Source organism: Vanellus vanellus (assembly GCF_965231255.1).
Source record: "Vanellus vanellus genome assembly, chromosome: 3".
NCBI lineage: Eukaryota > Metazoa > Chordata > Aves > Charadriiformes > Charadriidae > Vanellus > Vanellus vanellus.
The window spans coordinates 111851187-111866321 of record NC_138907.1 but is presented as its reverse complement, the minus strand read 5'-3'; the positions used below and the strand labels follow the sequence as shown (position 1 = coordinate 111866321).

Below are 15135 nucleotides of genomic sequence, written 5' to 3'. Positions count from 1 at the left end.
GAGTAGGGATACTTAAGATGTTTTAAATGTCTGACGGTCTCTGCTGAATGCTGCTGCTTTTTCCTCTGGGAAATTAGTACTAGGAAGCTATAATAATAGGATTGTCAATAGCTGACATAAAAAAAATAGGTGGACTCGAGAAATACAGCATCAAAGATGGCTCCAGGTCATGTTGTGGTATGTTGGATTTGGTTTGGGTTTTTTTCTTGATTTTGGTGTTTTTCAATAGATATTGAGGGAGAATTTAGGTTAAAAGATTTATTTCGGGTGAAAACCAGGACAGTAACAGAGAAGGACTTAAAATTTATCAGTTGTCTTTCTGCCTTTGCAAAAGAGGTTGACTGTAGGTGAAAGATGCCCAGAAATAAGACAGAGGTGCTGTTAAAAAGTTTTGAAAGGTCTGTATATTCCAATGAAGCGTGATAAACACGTAAAGGATGTTGCTTGTTTTTTTTTCTTCTGCACTTAGTTTAAGTGTAGCAGTATAGATATCCAGGAAAGGTCTGGCATGAAGTCTGTCTTTTAAAAATATTAAAAAAAAAAAAAAAAAAAGAAAGCAAGCAAATGTCTCTATTTTTGGAGATATTTTATTACATCTGCTGTAAATATTACAGTTTCTATACTTACTGGAAGAACAGTTATCATAAACTGTTACTATATTTATATATGTACAGCACATGCATCCAGGTGTGGACTACTGTTTTAATTTGAACAGTGGCTGGAAGATAAGTGTAATGCAAAAGGAAATGTATCTCCTGAAGTGATCATAACTCTAAGAAGCTGTAGTACAAATTCCCCCTGTCTATTAGCCCCTTAGGTGCTGTCACCCACTGTATGGGGAGACAGACCACTACCACTTTCTGTGGTCTTCGTTGCCATCTCATCCCCACCCAGTAGGTCTCAGTGTCTTGACCTAATTCTCTAATCCTTTGTCAGTGTTGCTTCCTCCATAAAATTTTTAAAAAGTTGACCTGCAGTGAGCTGAGGAGTGGAGAGTGGTGGACGTTGGGTAGGAGTGGAGATATTTGGAGTAGTTGTTGGTTTCTATTTTTGAGTGTAGAACTTGCAGATAGTCTGAGTTTTACTTTTTTTTTTTTTTAATTTTAAAAAAGTATAGCTTTTTTAAGGAGTTGTGGATTTCCTATTGTGGGTTAAAGACTTGGAAAACAAGGTAATTGTCTTGAAATATTGAGTATCACTTGAAAGTATTTTCTTTTTTCTAGGATAACTGGACAGCTCTAATTTCAGCAGCTAAAGAAGGACATGCAGCTATTGTAGCAGAGCTACTCAGTTATAATGTCAGTTTGGAGCATCGGGATTTGGTATGTGTTGTCCTAGTGTGAAAATAAAGTAGTTTCCATACTTTTAGTAAGATTAACAATTTTGGAAGTTGGACATTTTCAGTTCTCTCAAACAAATCAAAGGTCTTTTATTCTTAAATTATGTACTCAGTGCTGTTAAAATGAAAAATAATACACATTTAAATACTGTTTTTACACCTGTAAAATAGTTGCTTTAGTGTTAATAAAGGCAACTCGTTTTGTGGGGGTACTTTTTTCCTCTTAAGTTGCTTTGGAAAAAAGCTAAACTGAAAACCAGTTTTGATTTTTGAGGTGTGTTTTGTGTGGGTGTTTTTTGGGGGGAGGGAGGGTTGGGTTTTTTTGTGTGTGTGGTGGTGTTTTTTTGTTTGTTTTTGTTTTATGTTTTGTTTTCATTCATCTTGCCAATTTTGTATGTGGAAAGTAGGCGCTGTAGTTCAGTCCACCTAAAGAATTATGGAAGTTGCTTACATGATTAATGAAGAAGGTTAGATGCCTCTGAAGAGCTACAGACTCTCCTCCATTGACTGAAGAGGGAAATAGGACTAATTGCAAGGACTAATTTTGATCTGCTTAACTTAAAGTATGGAAAGCCACTAGGGGAGAGTTCAACTGCTCCCTTCAATTGAAGTTCCGCTATCTCTGAAGGCTGAGGCGTCTTGCCATGTCCTAGTAATCTAGTTTATTAGTGACAGTGTAATGGTGAGAACATCCACATGGCCAGTGGCTGATTTCTGGGCCTGTGTCAGTCTGAGAGTGATCTTTTACTTCCCAAAAAATGTATTGTAAAGAAATAAAAATTTTGCTTACAGTTATCAGAGGCGTACTGTTATTTTAAAATTAATTTTGCTTACCTGACCCATCAAATGCCTTAGTGAAACCTTGTTGTCTACTAGTTTACAAACTTAAATGAACACACCAATGCACCTTGATGTTAATTGCTTTTATTAATCTCTTAAGAGGACATATAACTTATTTTTCTTCAAGAAGCAAATCATTACATAGTTACGTTATGGAGGCCAGGTGTCTGTTACACAAATAAAAAAGAAACCCCCAAAGTTAACTGATTTGGATTCTAGACTTTTGTTTTAAGATAGTGCTTTCTTTTTCGTTTTTGTCCAGTGATCAGATTTGTATGCACTTGAAGTCTGAATTGTGCATTTACTGCAAATTAAGGAAAGTTTAGGACATTATATTCTCCCAAGTTTTGCGTTCAGCAGGAAATTAATATTTTTACATGTGTGCTTATGATATAAGCTTATTAGATAAGTATGATTACAAGGTTGTGTGGTCAGTCCTTGTTATGTGATGGACTTGCAAAACAGTCTTAGGACAAATCCAAAATGAGATAAAAGTCACTAATTAGGTTTCTAAAAAGTATTCTTCAGTTTTTACATTTCTTTGAATTGTGCTTGCCAGGGAGGGTGGACTGCCCTGATGTGGGCATCATATAAAGGCCGTACTGAGGTAGCTAAACTGCTGCTTGAGAAAGGAGCAAATCCGAACATCACAGGAATGGTAAGTTTTAGTCTTAAATGTCCCCTCCTCCCAAATGTTTAAAGGCCTGAATTGTACACTCGTCTTACTATCTTGGTTAAATGTTTTGCATTTTTTGCAATATAATATTAATCACTGTACTTATTAATAAAGGGATTGCTTTAAGAATCTGCATGACAGCCACTGTTTTTAATTAATTTTAATTATTTTTTTTTAGTTAAGAATTGAATGTGTAGCTCAATAAGATTCAAATTATCTACTGCTAATTTGAGGAAATAATAGAAAAGATAAGTAGTGTATCTAATGCTACTTGTATAGCAGTTGTTTTTCTGTGTCTGTGTAAATTAATGGAATAACTGCTATGGTGCAATTTGGAAACAACAATTTGTTTTAATTCTTTCATAATAGTTACCAAGTAGACTAGGTTATATAAATATATACCATACATGTGAGAGAGAATTAAAAACCAAAGATACTGATTTTATTTTATAAGCATTTTCTAGAAAAGTATAGGCATGTTGAAACTTAAATGAACAATTTGTTTATGCTGTCAGCTCTCTGGTGTTTGAGGCAACAGTGAACAATCACTGCAGAACACTGGTGACTTACCTTTCTGATGGTGGATTTCATCTGGTTTGCATATGCAGCTTCTGCGTGCTTGACATGACTATCTGCAGTCCTGGCTACTTAGGGATATTGCATACCTGTCTGTTGCTTCTCTCTTATATTATAAATGCTTATATTGAGATAAGGATGTGAATTTTTAAACTTTGTTTAAGGAGTTATAAACCAAAATTGATTCAAAACAGTAAACATCTTCCTAGACATCACCTAGACAATGTACTAGGCAACACTTACTGATAGGTAGTTAGATTTATTTCTTTATGTTCCTTCTTCTATGGGTTTATTGTCTCTTGAAGCATTGTGATCTATATTGTTAATGAAAAATAATTAAAACTATGATTTTATTTCTCTTATTTTTTAAATTCTAAGCAATACAGTGTTTATCCAATTATTTGGGCAGCAGGACGGGGCCACTCAGATATAGTACATCTCTTACTGCAACATGGAGCTAAAGTGAACTGCTCTGACAAAGTAAGTTATATTTATGTAATACTTAATTTCTTTAATGCTTGATATATTTCTTGTAAAAGTAAATTTGATTGAAAATAATAAATCTGAGTTTTTGATTGGAAAACATCCACTGTTATATTATGCCCGTGAGATTAGAATGAGCATGCTAGAGTAAATCATTATACTTGCCAGAGGTTTTTTCATAGTATGCTGAAGATGGTGGCCAACATTTATTTCAGTGGAGCATATTTCTGTTTTTTCAGTGGAGCATAATTCTGTTTTTTCTGAGCTATTGGAAACCTTGCTATCTTAGGTTGCATAGAAAAATACAGCTTATAAAAATATAGCTTCTTACAGCTATCTTCTACAAAGAAAAAGTTAAAATGACTTTTCAAATGCTTGTGTTAATTCGCAAGACCAAATTATATCTTTGTAAAAACTAAAGCAATAAATGAATACTAGATTGTAGGGGATACAGAAAGCAATATGATAATAATGTTATAAATGTTTTTTTCAGTATGGAACCACGCCACTGGTTTGGGCGGCGCGGAAAGGTCATTTGGAGTGTGTGAAATACTTGCTGCAAATGGGAGCTGATGTTGATCAAGAAGGAGCTGTAAGTAACTTCGTTTTCTGGTGATAAGGTGTGCATACATACATCTGTGTTTCCTGTTTTATTTTATAATACAAATAAGAAATACATGAAACAAGATAAAATGTTGATGTTAGAGTATATTACTTTCCAGCTATTTGAAATTACATGTGAAGATTATTTAAACTTCTTTGTGCCTTTTAGTAAAGATATTATGTAACTAGGGAGTCGGATTGACAGTTGACACACTGTTATGTAAAGTGTAATTTTTAATGAACATAAATGAATTTAGGTTATTGTTCTCTGAAGGTGAACACTATCAAAATTAATTCTGTACCCAAGCCTGATATGTCAAACAACTTATTGCTCAGTGCTATTTGAAAAGTAAATCAAATACAAGGCATCTTGTATAATAATGGCTGTTGTGCCTCTTTAGAAGTCGGAGATTTTTACAAGGTTTCAGCTGCATTTTGTTTTTAAATAAAACAGATTTTATTTTTTTGTTGTATAAGACACTTAAAATGCTTGTAAAAAATATCAGTAAAAGTTAAGTGGAAAAGTAGGACAACTTTTGGTATTCATATGATTATTTCCAAAGTTCTTAAAAAAAAAAAAAAAAACCCAACCAAAAACAAAACAAACAAACAAACAAAAAACAAAACAAAACAAAAAAAAACCCCAAACCAAAAAAACCTCTTTGTGAGTGGTATTGGCAAACCTGGGTGCTCTGATAATGCTATGTTCCTATGTGACAAGAAAATTATTTTACCGTGTGACATTTAGGACTTAGAATAAACTGATCTTAGCTTTACTGTTTGCATTTGAAGTGTTCTCTACTATAGTACTTTATTTCTTCTTTTAAAAAAGCATAGCAAGTGCACTTTAAAACATAAAACTGAAGTAACATTTGGATGGTTAAGAAAGTAATGTCAGTAAGTGTTCTTTCATTATTTAAACTGCTGATATAATGATGATTCCTGTATCCACTGTACAATAAAATCTGTTGGTTTTGTTTAAAGAATTCTATGACTGCACTTATTGTAGCAGTGAAGGGTGGCTATACTGACTCAGTTAAAGAAATACTGAAGAGGAACCCAAATGTAAACTTAACAGATAAAGATGGAAATACAGCTTTGATGATTGCATCGAAGGAGGGGCATACTGAAATTGTGCAGGATCTTCTTGATGCTGGAACTTATGTGAACATTCCTGATAGAGTGAGTAAATTTTCATTGTAATTGTGGTTTTATATATGTGTAATAATACCATATATTTAAATACCAGTGTACACAAACTTGTGGGTATGTGATTTTTCTGGCTTTCTAATTTTTCTGCCACCTAGGGGTATTTTTATGTATTGCTGTTTTACAAGTATGTTAAGTGGCAAACGTTGCTGTGTGAAGGTAAAGGATAAACCACAGAAACTACTCTTTTTCTTTGAGATTCTTGAATTGTGAGTTTCCATAGGACATAGAAATGATTTATGGTTGTATATTTGTCCAATCTGTAATGTAAGACTAATACTGAACTAACTTGCAGGTTTGGGGTGGGGTTTTTGTGTACTAATATGGGTGGAAGTGCTGTTAAAATTGTAAAACAATGGATATTATAAAAAATTCAGCATCTACCTTTATCTTTTACAATGAAACTTTTTGCTAGGAAACTTGTATATACTGGAGGAAAACCTCAGCTCTAAGTTAAGACACGTAAATGTAACTGTTGAAAGGTGTGCTGTGCGCCTGAGCTGCGATTGCATTGTTCAGTAGAGGCATGCAGTACATGCAGTGACCAGAGTGTGAATCTGTTTGCTAGTCACTTAGGGATTTATTTGGTTCCTTATATAGGTGCCTTGGACTGTCTGCAGCATCCTCGTGATAGTCAGGTTTTTCTGAAGTGTTAGAGGAAGGCCAAGCACTGCACCCTTGGGGCTGTAGGTGGTTAGATACTTAAACAGGTGCCTCTGTTAAGATCAGTGTTTTAGTTCAGAGCAGTAATGTGGTTTTGAGGATGAATTCCCAATGCCTAAATTGAAGTCTTGGGGTTGCAGAGAAGAGAGGAAGACTTTCTAATATTTGCCTCATAATTTTAAAAGGATTTTTAGATTCATTTTCCTGTATTTCAGGTGTCAGCTTAGTGCATTTCTTAGATGGTTACATACTGAGCTGGTGTTGTATGTGACAACAAATTTGATCTCAGGCACATATCAAAGCAAAACTTCAACTATTTAAAAAAAATACATTACAATATCTCTTCCTACCTCTTCTGTCACAAAATTCTACAACTGTCTGCATTCTTGTGCTTTTAGGAAGGATAAATTACAGCTTTCAGTTCAGCTGACTGTATTCCAAAAATACATCAAACAATGGGTAGTCTTACTTTCAGACGCTAGAGTAGGTTTTGATAAGGAGAATTTCTTGGTTTACAGCCAGGCATGTAATGACTGTGATTTATAGGGCATCTACTACTTTCTAACTGAGCTTTCTAACTGAATTCCACACCTGTGATTTAGCTAAACTTTTATTTTTCCTGTTTCATCATAAACGAAATATTATTTAATTTCAGGATTTCATTTGTTGAAGTTCTTACATATCCTTAAGTGTGTTGAAATCAGAAGCCTTAAGCAGAATTGTAACTCTGTTTTACGTATATACAACGCCATTGACCACAGAAAAATATTTATTTCTTTTGATCAATTTGAGATAAAATCAGCCTTTTGCTTCTTTTATTTATAACAGCATAGTGTATGTAAACAGGATAGCAGTCAAATCTGCACAAAAAAAGGGATAAAATTGTTTAAATTGTTGTAGATCTTTTGTCAGCTGTGAGACATCTAAAGGAGACAGTCAGCATTCTTGTCTGATTGTAAAGAGGTTCTTACTGTGAGGGGTTGGTCTTCCTAAGAACATAGAGAGCAGCTGGATTTTTTCATATTCATTATTAATTTGTCATTTTTTGGGGTAGTGGTGTGTAAGCTGAACCAATTTTGGGGGTGTTTGTTTTGCCATAGATATATAATATTTATAAATATTAATAAAAGAGTGATGAGTTAAAAAAAAATGGAGTACAGAATTTTTTCTTCTATATTCCTGTTTTTTGCAGAGATATAACTATTTTTTGTATCTTTCTTTTAAATGAGTGCAGATTTCTTAATGTAAATAGGCATAATGTGTATTTGAAGCCATAATTTATTCTGTGTTGCATTTCTTTTTGCTAAAGAGTATTAATTCATCTTCAATATTCTTTCACAATTTTTCTAGAGTGGAGATACAGTGCTGATTGGGGCTGTTAGAGGAGGTCATGTTGAAATTGTGAGGGCCCTGCTCCATAAATATGCTGATATAGATATCAGAGGTCAGGTAAGTACAATGATGTAAATGTTAGAGTAGGTCTTAAATAGTATGTGAATTTGAATACCAAACAGTTATACTGTGTTTCCAAAACCAGCGCCTTAAAAACTTGCTCAGTCTACTCTGTAGGGAACTCGGATTCCCAACAAACATTAAAAATACATCATGTTGCTGTGTGGTTTTTAAGATAGAAGACATATGTACTTGTAATGACTTGTTAAGCAGCCTTTTTTTCAGTTAATTTATATAATGGTTGAAAAGCAGAAGGTGTAAATTTAACTTATTTCATCTGCACTGCTGAACAAATTTAAAATAATTAAATGCTTAAAAAACATCTTATTATTTTAATACTTAATATTTTAAATTTAATATCAATATATTAAAATCTAATATACCTTAGATTATGTGTTGTCAGTGAATTTCTGTCACTATGCTTGGATCAGTTCTTGTCTCCTTTGCTAACCTTCTTTCTCACATTAAGCAATGTTGTCAGTGATTTCCATGTTTTCTACCTGCCCCTTCTTTCTTTTTCTGTCCATTGATTAAGGTATTGTTTTTATTCTTCTGCCGAAAGCTCTCTTACTCAGCACAGTACTTGTTTTTATTGTTACCTTCAACTTGATTTCTTTTGCTAGAAGCTATTCAAATAGCTCAGCTCGCAGGCACATACATTCTGCCAAGTTTGAACACAAAACTTAACTAGTCACTGAGAGCTGCAAAGATGCAGTGCCTGCTATTGATGTAGAGCCTCTTTGAGAAGGCAAGGAGCTTTTAGTTTGGAGAAGTAGTGGTGTTTGGATCCCTTCCTCTAACCTGCCATGGGAAACCAGGGACGTGTCTGAAAATCTGGAGCTTTTCAACATCTTGGTAGGACCCAGGCAATACAGAAACTGCAAGAGGAACCAACCTTCTCAGAGGTGGAGACGCTTGTGACTTCTGGCAGTGGGAGGCTGTTTGTGTAGCCATTTGCAGTGGTTAATCTAGAGAATGCATTTGTGGCCTTGTTGACACAGCAGGAGTGAGTACCATCAGAGGAAGATTCTGGCTGTGCATTTCAGATCTCCAGATTAGGACCAGCAGCATCAAAATTGGTGATGAGTGCTAGGCTTTAGCAGCTCCCCTGCCATTTGGCACTGCAGCACCCGTCTGCCAGGCAGACCTGTTCTGGGGAGATCTGCTGCCTGCCCAAATCCACAATGTTCTGGAAAGATTGCTCAGTCATGTCCAGCCTTCCAGCAGCTGTGTTCCTTGCTGTTCATTCATTCATATAGACACTAATCAGGGGAGACTCTGAGCAGATAAAATGTGACTATAGGGCTCTGGGAGTGAGTGTTGGGGCAGTGGAGGGGCTCAGGTGGTGTTTTCCTCAGCCCTCTGGTAAGGGGGAAGGAGCCAGCTGGGAGCATCTGGCAGACCAGTCCCTGTCTGTGCAGCTGATGTTGCTAGTGAGGAGTCAGCTTCCTCAGGCCGGTGTCTTGTTGGAAGCTACCTGACTGAAGGACAGAGGACGCGAAACCCAGGTGACCAGAGAGGAAAGAAATCTTACTGACCAGGCTCGTGAAACTGTTGTGAAAGGTTTTGAACTCAGTTTTGTGAAGCCCACCAGTGGGAGAAGCAGAGCTGCAAATGAAAGAAGCAAGGGGAAAGGCTGCGAGGGGGACTTTGACATTCCTGCTTAGAAGCAGGTGTGTGTTCAGAGGCTTTTCTTAAATGTCTGTACACAAGTGTAGATCAAACAGAGTTGTGTTGCAGTCACTAGGCTATGAAAAGATGCAGCGTGGAGACTTCCTGGGATAGCACGCATTGCAGGGGAAAAAAAAAAGATGACACAAGCAAATTTGCAACTATCAACCATTCCCCCTGCTTCAGTGATACAGAGTGTGGCTGATCTGCGTTCTGGTACTTTGTGTTGACTTTCACGTCCATCTACTTTTACAGCTTTCCAGCTTGCATGGCCTGTCTTCAGGCCAGTTAACCTTTTGTTAGGCTATACTGTAAAATTGAGAACAAAATGGAAAATTTTTTTAAAGGCCTGGAAGTGGTTAGCACTCCTATGTTCTAACAGGAGAGAAACCTTTTTTTAAAAAAACTGAATTACAACTAAATTTTCATACATAGTTTTGGAAACTGTTTCAAGGCAGGCTGAATCTGCTTGGATTGTTGAAGCTCTTAATATATTTTGCACAGGTTTTTAAAATAGATTTGTGTTCTTTAGCCAAATTTCTGTTCCCTCTCCCAAGTTCTATTGGTGTGCCCGTTAGATTTGGTGGCGTTACCCTTTGCTCTGAGCTGTGCTAAAATTTGCTGTGTTATGTGCTGTTTTCAATATAGTGGTTGTACTTTGTATGCAGTTTTCAGAGGTAATCTAACTAAATGAATGTACTATTAACACAATACTCTCTTTTTGCAGGATAATAAAACTGCTTTATACTGGGCAGTTGAGAAAGGAAATGCCACAATGGTGAGGGATATCTTGCAATGCAACCCTGATACTGAAACATGTACAAAGGTAACAATTAGAATTTTAATTGAATTGCTTTGTTTAACATCTGTTCATTTCTCAACTCCTATGTGATGTTAAGATCATAATACCAAATTCAGTTTTTGTGAAGTGTTGGTACCTTGCATGCTGTAAAAAAAAAAAAAAAAAAAAAAAAAAAAATCTTCTGAAATACAGAATTTATTTTCAGCAGTGGTGATGTCTCCTCTGTTGATAAACATCACCTACTACTAAAACTCAATAACAGGGAAAGTGTGGATACTTTACCTTGGCATCATTGACATGATGAGCAATAAGGAGTAGAGAGCAGATGCTACTGGAAACTGAGGATAAGAGGTTTCTGATATTACTAAATATAAAAGTTCAGACTACCATTTAATAGATGTGCAGGAATGAAAAAATAGAGGAAGTGGTATATACAGCAGGAGTCTTTTTTCAAATATCTTGTATAATATCTGAATCTTGTCTTTCTCTGTTTGACACTGTTATTAACAGAAATGTGTTTTGTTCTGTGATTCTAATCAATCTAGAATACAGGGTCTGTGATATTTTTTCAATAACATATGCACTGAAATGTTGTTACTTGCACAGTAACATATTTAATTAAAAAAAATCTCTTAAAAAGTTTGGGATATAATTTGTTATGCTATCACTAGATTTTGCTTGTTACTGAGTATACAGAGAGGATCTTTTTAGTACGCCTACTTCTCTCTTTTAGGATGGAGAAACACCGCTTATAAAGGCAACCAAGATGAGAAATATTGAAATAGTAGAGCTGCTTCTGGATAAAGGAGCTAAGGTCTCTGCTGTAGACAAGGTAAAGAATATTTGTTTGTTTACTTTAGTATATTTAATCATTTTAGTTTTGAAGCAGAATTTTGTAGCGAGCTGTCCATGCTAATGCAGAAAGAAAGCTTCCCATATGAGAAATATTTAATATTTAAATATTAATATTTAAACAGACCATAATATTTAAATACTTAGTCTCCCATATGCCTAATAATTAAATAGATCAGAATACGTAAATCTAAATTAATTTCCACCATTAATATATTGATTTTTTTGTTTGTATTGGGGTGCTTTTAGTAATATGAAAAGAAAAAATTCCACATCAGGAATAAAAATTTCACAGATAAGAACACTAATTCTTAATACACTTGAAAAAGCGCATAGAGAATGGTTGTCATTTGTCACTGATGTTTGTTTTTGATTAATGGACATTAAACTAAGCAATCCCAAGGAGAAATACAATGCTGTCCTCTTATGCATTGCCTACTTTGACTGTAAACCTTTTAAATACAGGAACAGTTATATGTTACTCTTTTAACCTCTTAGCATTATATTTAGGGCAAGTAAGTAATAATGTTGATTTGATGTAATAAGGAATCTTTTACAGGAAAGCTTTTTAGAGAAGTCTGAGCAGACATTGAAATAATTCTAACAAGCAGTATCTCTTGTTCCAAACTAGTCTCTGAATTTGCTAGTAGACACTTGTTTCTAAATAGAGGCTACATTTTTCATGAACCTTTAAGATATTGTTATAAACATTTATGAAAGAAGATAGTGCCTTAGATTTAGCATTATAAGAACTGCTTTTTCACATGTCTTTTCTGAAACTTTTGTAATGCTTTTTCAAGGGGAAAAAATGCTTGCTGTAAGGTGTTAATGCTGTTGAATACCTTAAGATGTATTTCAAGTAAATAACGCATCTGAAACAATGTGGAACATCTGGTCTGTTCTTAATCTTGGGAATTCATGTTAGTTATTAGTAGTTTTTCACTTAATTGCAGAAAGGAGATACTCCACTCCATATTGCCATTCGTGGAAGAAGCCGTAAACTTGCTGAATTACTCTTAAGAAATCCAAAAGATGGTAGATTGCTTTATAGACCCAACAAAACAGGAGAAACACCTTACAATATTGACTGTAGCCACCAGAAGAGTATTTTAACACAGATATTTGGAGCCAGTAAGTACAAGTATTTAATTTTATATTTTTTTAATCACTTGTATATTGAGAATCAAGTTTATTCAATTCTGTATGGAAAAGTGGAAAAAACTGTTTAGGTTTTTTAATATTGTGACTAATGGGAGAGCTTAAAAATCAGTTGGCAAAAAGTTCATCATTCTAAAAGCCTGACAAAGGTCAAATGTACCTTTTATTTTTGAATTTTAACATTGGATACTGTGCCACTTCTGCTGATAGTTTTGTTGGTTTTTAACTTGTCTTGTTTGTGTTGGAATTATTTTCTTTGGCTTGCTGTGATTTGGGATTTTGTTTGAGTCTCTTGGGGTAAGCTGTAATGGTTTTGATAATTATTTAACATTTATGTGAATGGTATGTTCTTGTTCAAAGGAATTTTAAATCAATAACAACAGCTATTGTATGGGAGTAGTATATATACAAATATAGATGAACCTGTTGTGATTTTATGTATGGAAATTGTCATATTGAAGAGATTTCTTAAAGCAAAGTTCTGTAACATTGTATTCGTATTACAGGACACTTGTCTCCCACGGAATCTGACGGTGACATGCTGGGTTACGATCTGTACAGCAGTGCTTTGGCTGATATTCTGAGTGAACCAACCATGCAGCCACCTATCTGTGTAGGCTTATACGCACAGTGGGGAAGTGGAAAATCTTTCCTGCTCAAGAAACTGGAAGGTAAAAGTTGATTGTTTTCTGTAGGTTCAAATCTATCTATGAAAAACATCACATGGGAGTTGCTAGTTTTTGCAACAGTTGTTGGTCCATTTAATGTTGTATCCAGTCTCTGCAATGAAAGGATTTAAATTTTAGTGTGGTCAGTTTACCCGTAGGTTGCTTTGTTCATTTATACAATGTCAAGACAGTGTTTAAGTATTGCTGTCTATTGTCCTGTGGGTTCCTTGCAGCAGTGAATCTACTCTTTACGTACTGCTGAAAATATGGCTGCTGAAATATGTCTTACTGAGGGTGTTTGTGTGTCAGATCAAGTTCAGACCTCTTTTGCTGCAGTATTTATTTATTGTGCCTCCTATGTGTCATATTTTCCTTTTTTTTTTTTTTTTTTTTAAGAAGTTTAAGAACAAATTCCAGGCTATTAATGTTGTTTGTCTGTAGTGTATTTTCTCTGTGCCTAGTTTTCTATCCCTTTCCCCTTATTTACTTTGAGCTTTTTGAACTTTCTGAAATGACAGAGGAAAGCAAATGCAGTATATGAGGAAAGTCGATATTTTTCACAGTGAAAATAGACATTACAGTTTTAGCTTTTTCTAACAAAGGATGTTTTTCTGAGATGTTTCCGTATAATTCAAAATACTTTCACTAGTCCTGATGTTTTTTGCTTTCTGTGATTTTTGTGTTTTAAAAGCTTCTACATTAGTCAAAATGGGGTCTCTGCATTTTGTTCACATCATGCCCCATGTCATGAACAAAAAGCAGTGTGCAGTTTTGACTGTGATGTTTATCGTTGATGAGCCGTTAAATTTTTAAAACACTTTTTCAGTATTTTCTTCCTGTTCCTCATTCATCTTTTTACTCTGGATTGTGTATTTAATGTTTCTTATTCAATGGATCCTAAACAAGTTTCTTCAGGAATCCCCATTGTAGTAAATATGAATCAACAAACAGAAATAAATACTGAAGCCTTTACATTGTACTGTTCTATCTGACTATTTGAGGAATGTGGTCCAGATTTCAGTGATGGAGGTTTGGGGGGTTGGGATTCTTTTTTGACAGATGTGGTGGATTTATTTTTCTTGGTGTCATAAAATTTGTTTTAAACTTTTGAAGGAGGATAGAAAGTGACATGGCTTTTAATCTGCCTTTAAAAGTAGAAAATCTGCAGCAAATAGTGCAAGTATTGTTATTTAAATGGTTTCATTCATTGTGTGGGTGAAAACTTAAGGTTTTGCACTATTGTTTGAAGATTTCAAGCGTCCAAGCATCATTGTCTTTTTTTGGATCAATAATAGGGAAAAGTTATACAGTCTAGTGAAAAACTGTTTCTTTTCAAAGATGATCATTTCTAATACAATACCTTATTTGCTTTCTGTTCTAGAATGATTTAACATGTTTAACTGGTTATTGTCTTTTTGTTTTAGATGAAATGAAGACTTTCGCAGGACAGCAGATTGAACCTCTGTTTCAGTTCTCCTGGCTTATTGTGTTCCTCACACTTTTGCTGTGCGGAGGTTTGGGTTTATTACTTGCTTTCACAGTGGATGCAAAGCTTGGAATAGCAGTGTCACTCAGCTTACTAGCAGTTCTCTACATTTTCTTTAGTAAGTCTTATTTTATATGTAGTTTGTGAAGGTTTTTATCTATTTTTGGAATTCAGTAGTATTTTGTATACATGCTCTGCGATTCAGAAAAAATACTAAATGTTTTTGCAGAAAATGGGACCACTTCGGACACTTTCCTTGTGTTTTGTGTGTAATTTGTAAGAGGGCAATCTTGAAAACGAAGAAGAATTTTTTATATTAACTTCATTATGTTACTCTTACCATTCTCCTTTTTAGCCATAACCACTAAAAATTCATTCAACTCCTTTTACACAACTCCATGCCTTACTTGTTCAAACTTCATGGTTCTTTCAGTTGTGAACATTGACCACAATATATCCGTAACATCTTTTTAAATTTTTAATATTTTAGCTGTAATTTACTTTGGTGGCCGAAGAGAAGGTGAGAGCTGGAACTGGGCCTGGGTGTTAAGTGCAAGGTTGGCAAGACATATTGGATATTTAGAGTTGCTTCTCAAACTCATGTTTGTGAACCCACCAGAATTACCAGAGCAAACCACTAAAGCTTTACCTGTCAGG

General features: G+C 34.8%; 1 protein-coding gene across 1 annotated transcript in view; it reads left to right on the top strand.

Moving 5' to 3' along the window:
• The window catches only part of KIDINS220 (kinase D interacting substrate 220), an 81322-nt gene that overhangs the window by 14021 nt on the left and 52166 nt on the right, over positions 1-15135 (top strand). The window contains exons 4-15 of the mRNA XM_082480512.1: positions 1224-1322; positions 2739-2837; positions 3810-3911; positions 4408-4506; positions 5502-5699; positions 7740-7838; positions 10240-10338; positions 11048-11146; positions 12120-12297; positions 12831-12995; positions 14417-14596; positions 14969-15134. Of these exons, the coding sequence (XP_082336638.1) occupies positions 1224-1322; positions 2739-2837; positions 3810-3911; positions 4408-4506; positions 5502-5699; positions 7740-7838; positions 10240-10338; positions 11048-11146; positions 12120-12297; positions 12831-12995; positions 14417-14596; positions 14969-15134 (1583 nt within the window). The remainder of the gene's footprint in view (positions 1-1223; positions 1323-2738; positions 2838-3809; positions 3912-4407; positions 4507-5501; positions 5700-7739; positions 7839-10239; positions 10339-11047; positions 11147-12119; positions 12298-12830; positions 12996-14416; positions 14597-14968; position 15135) is intronic.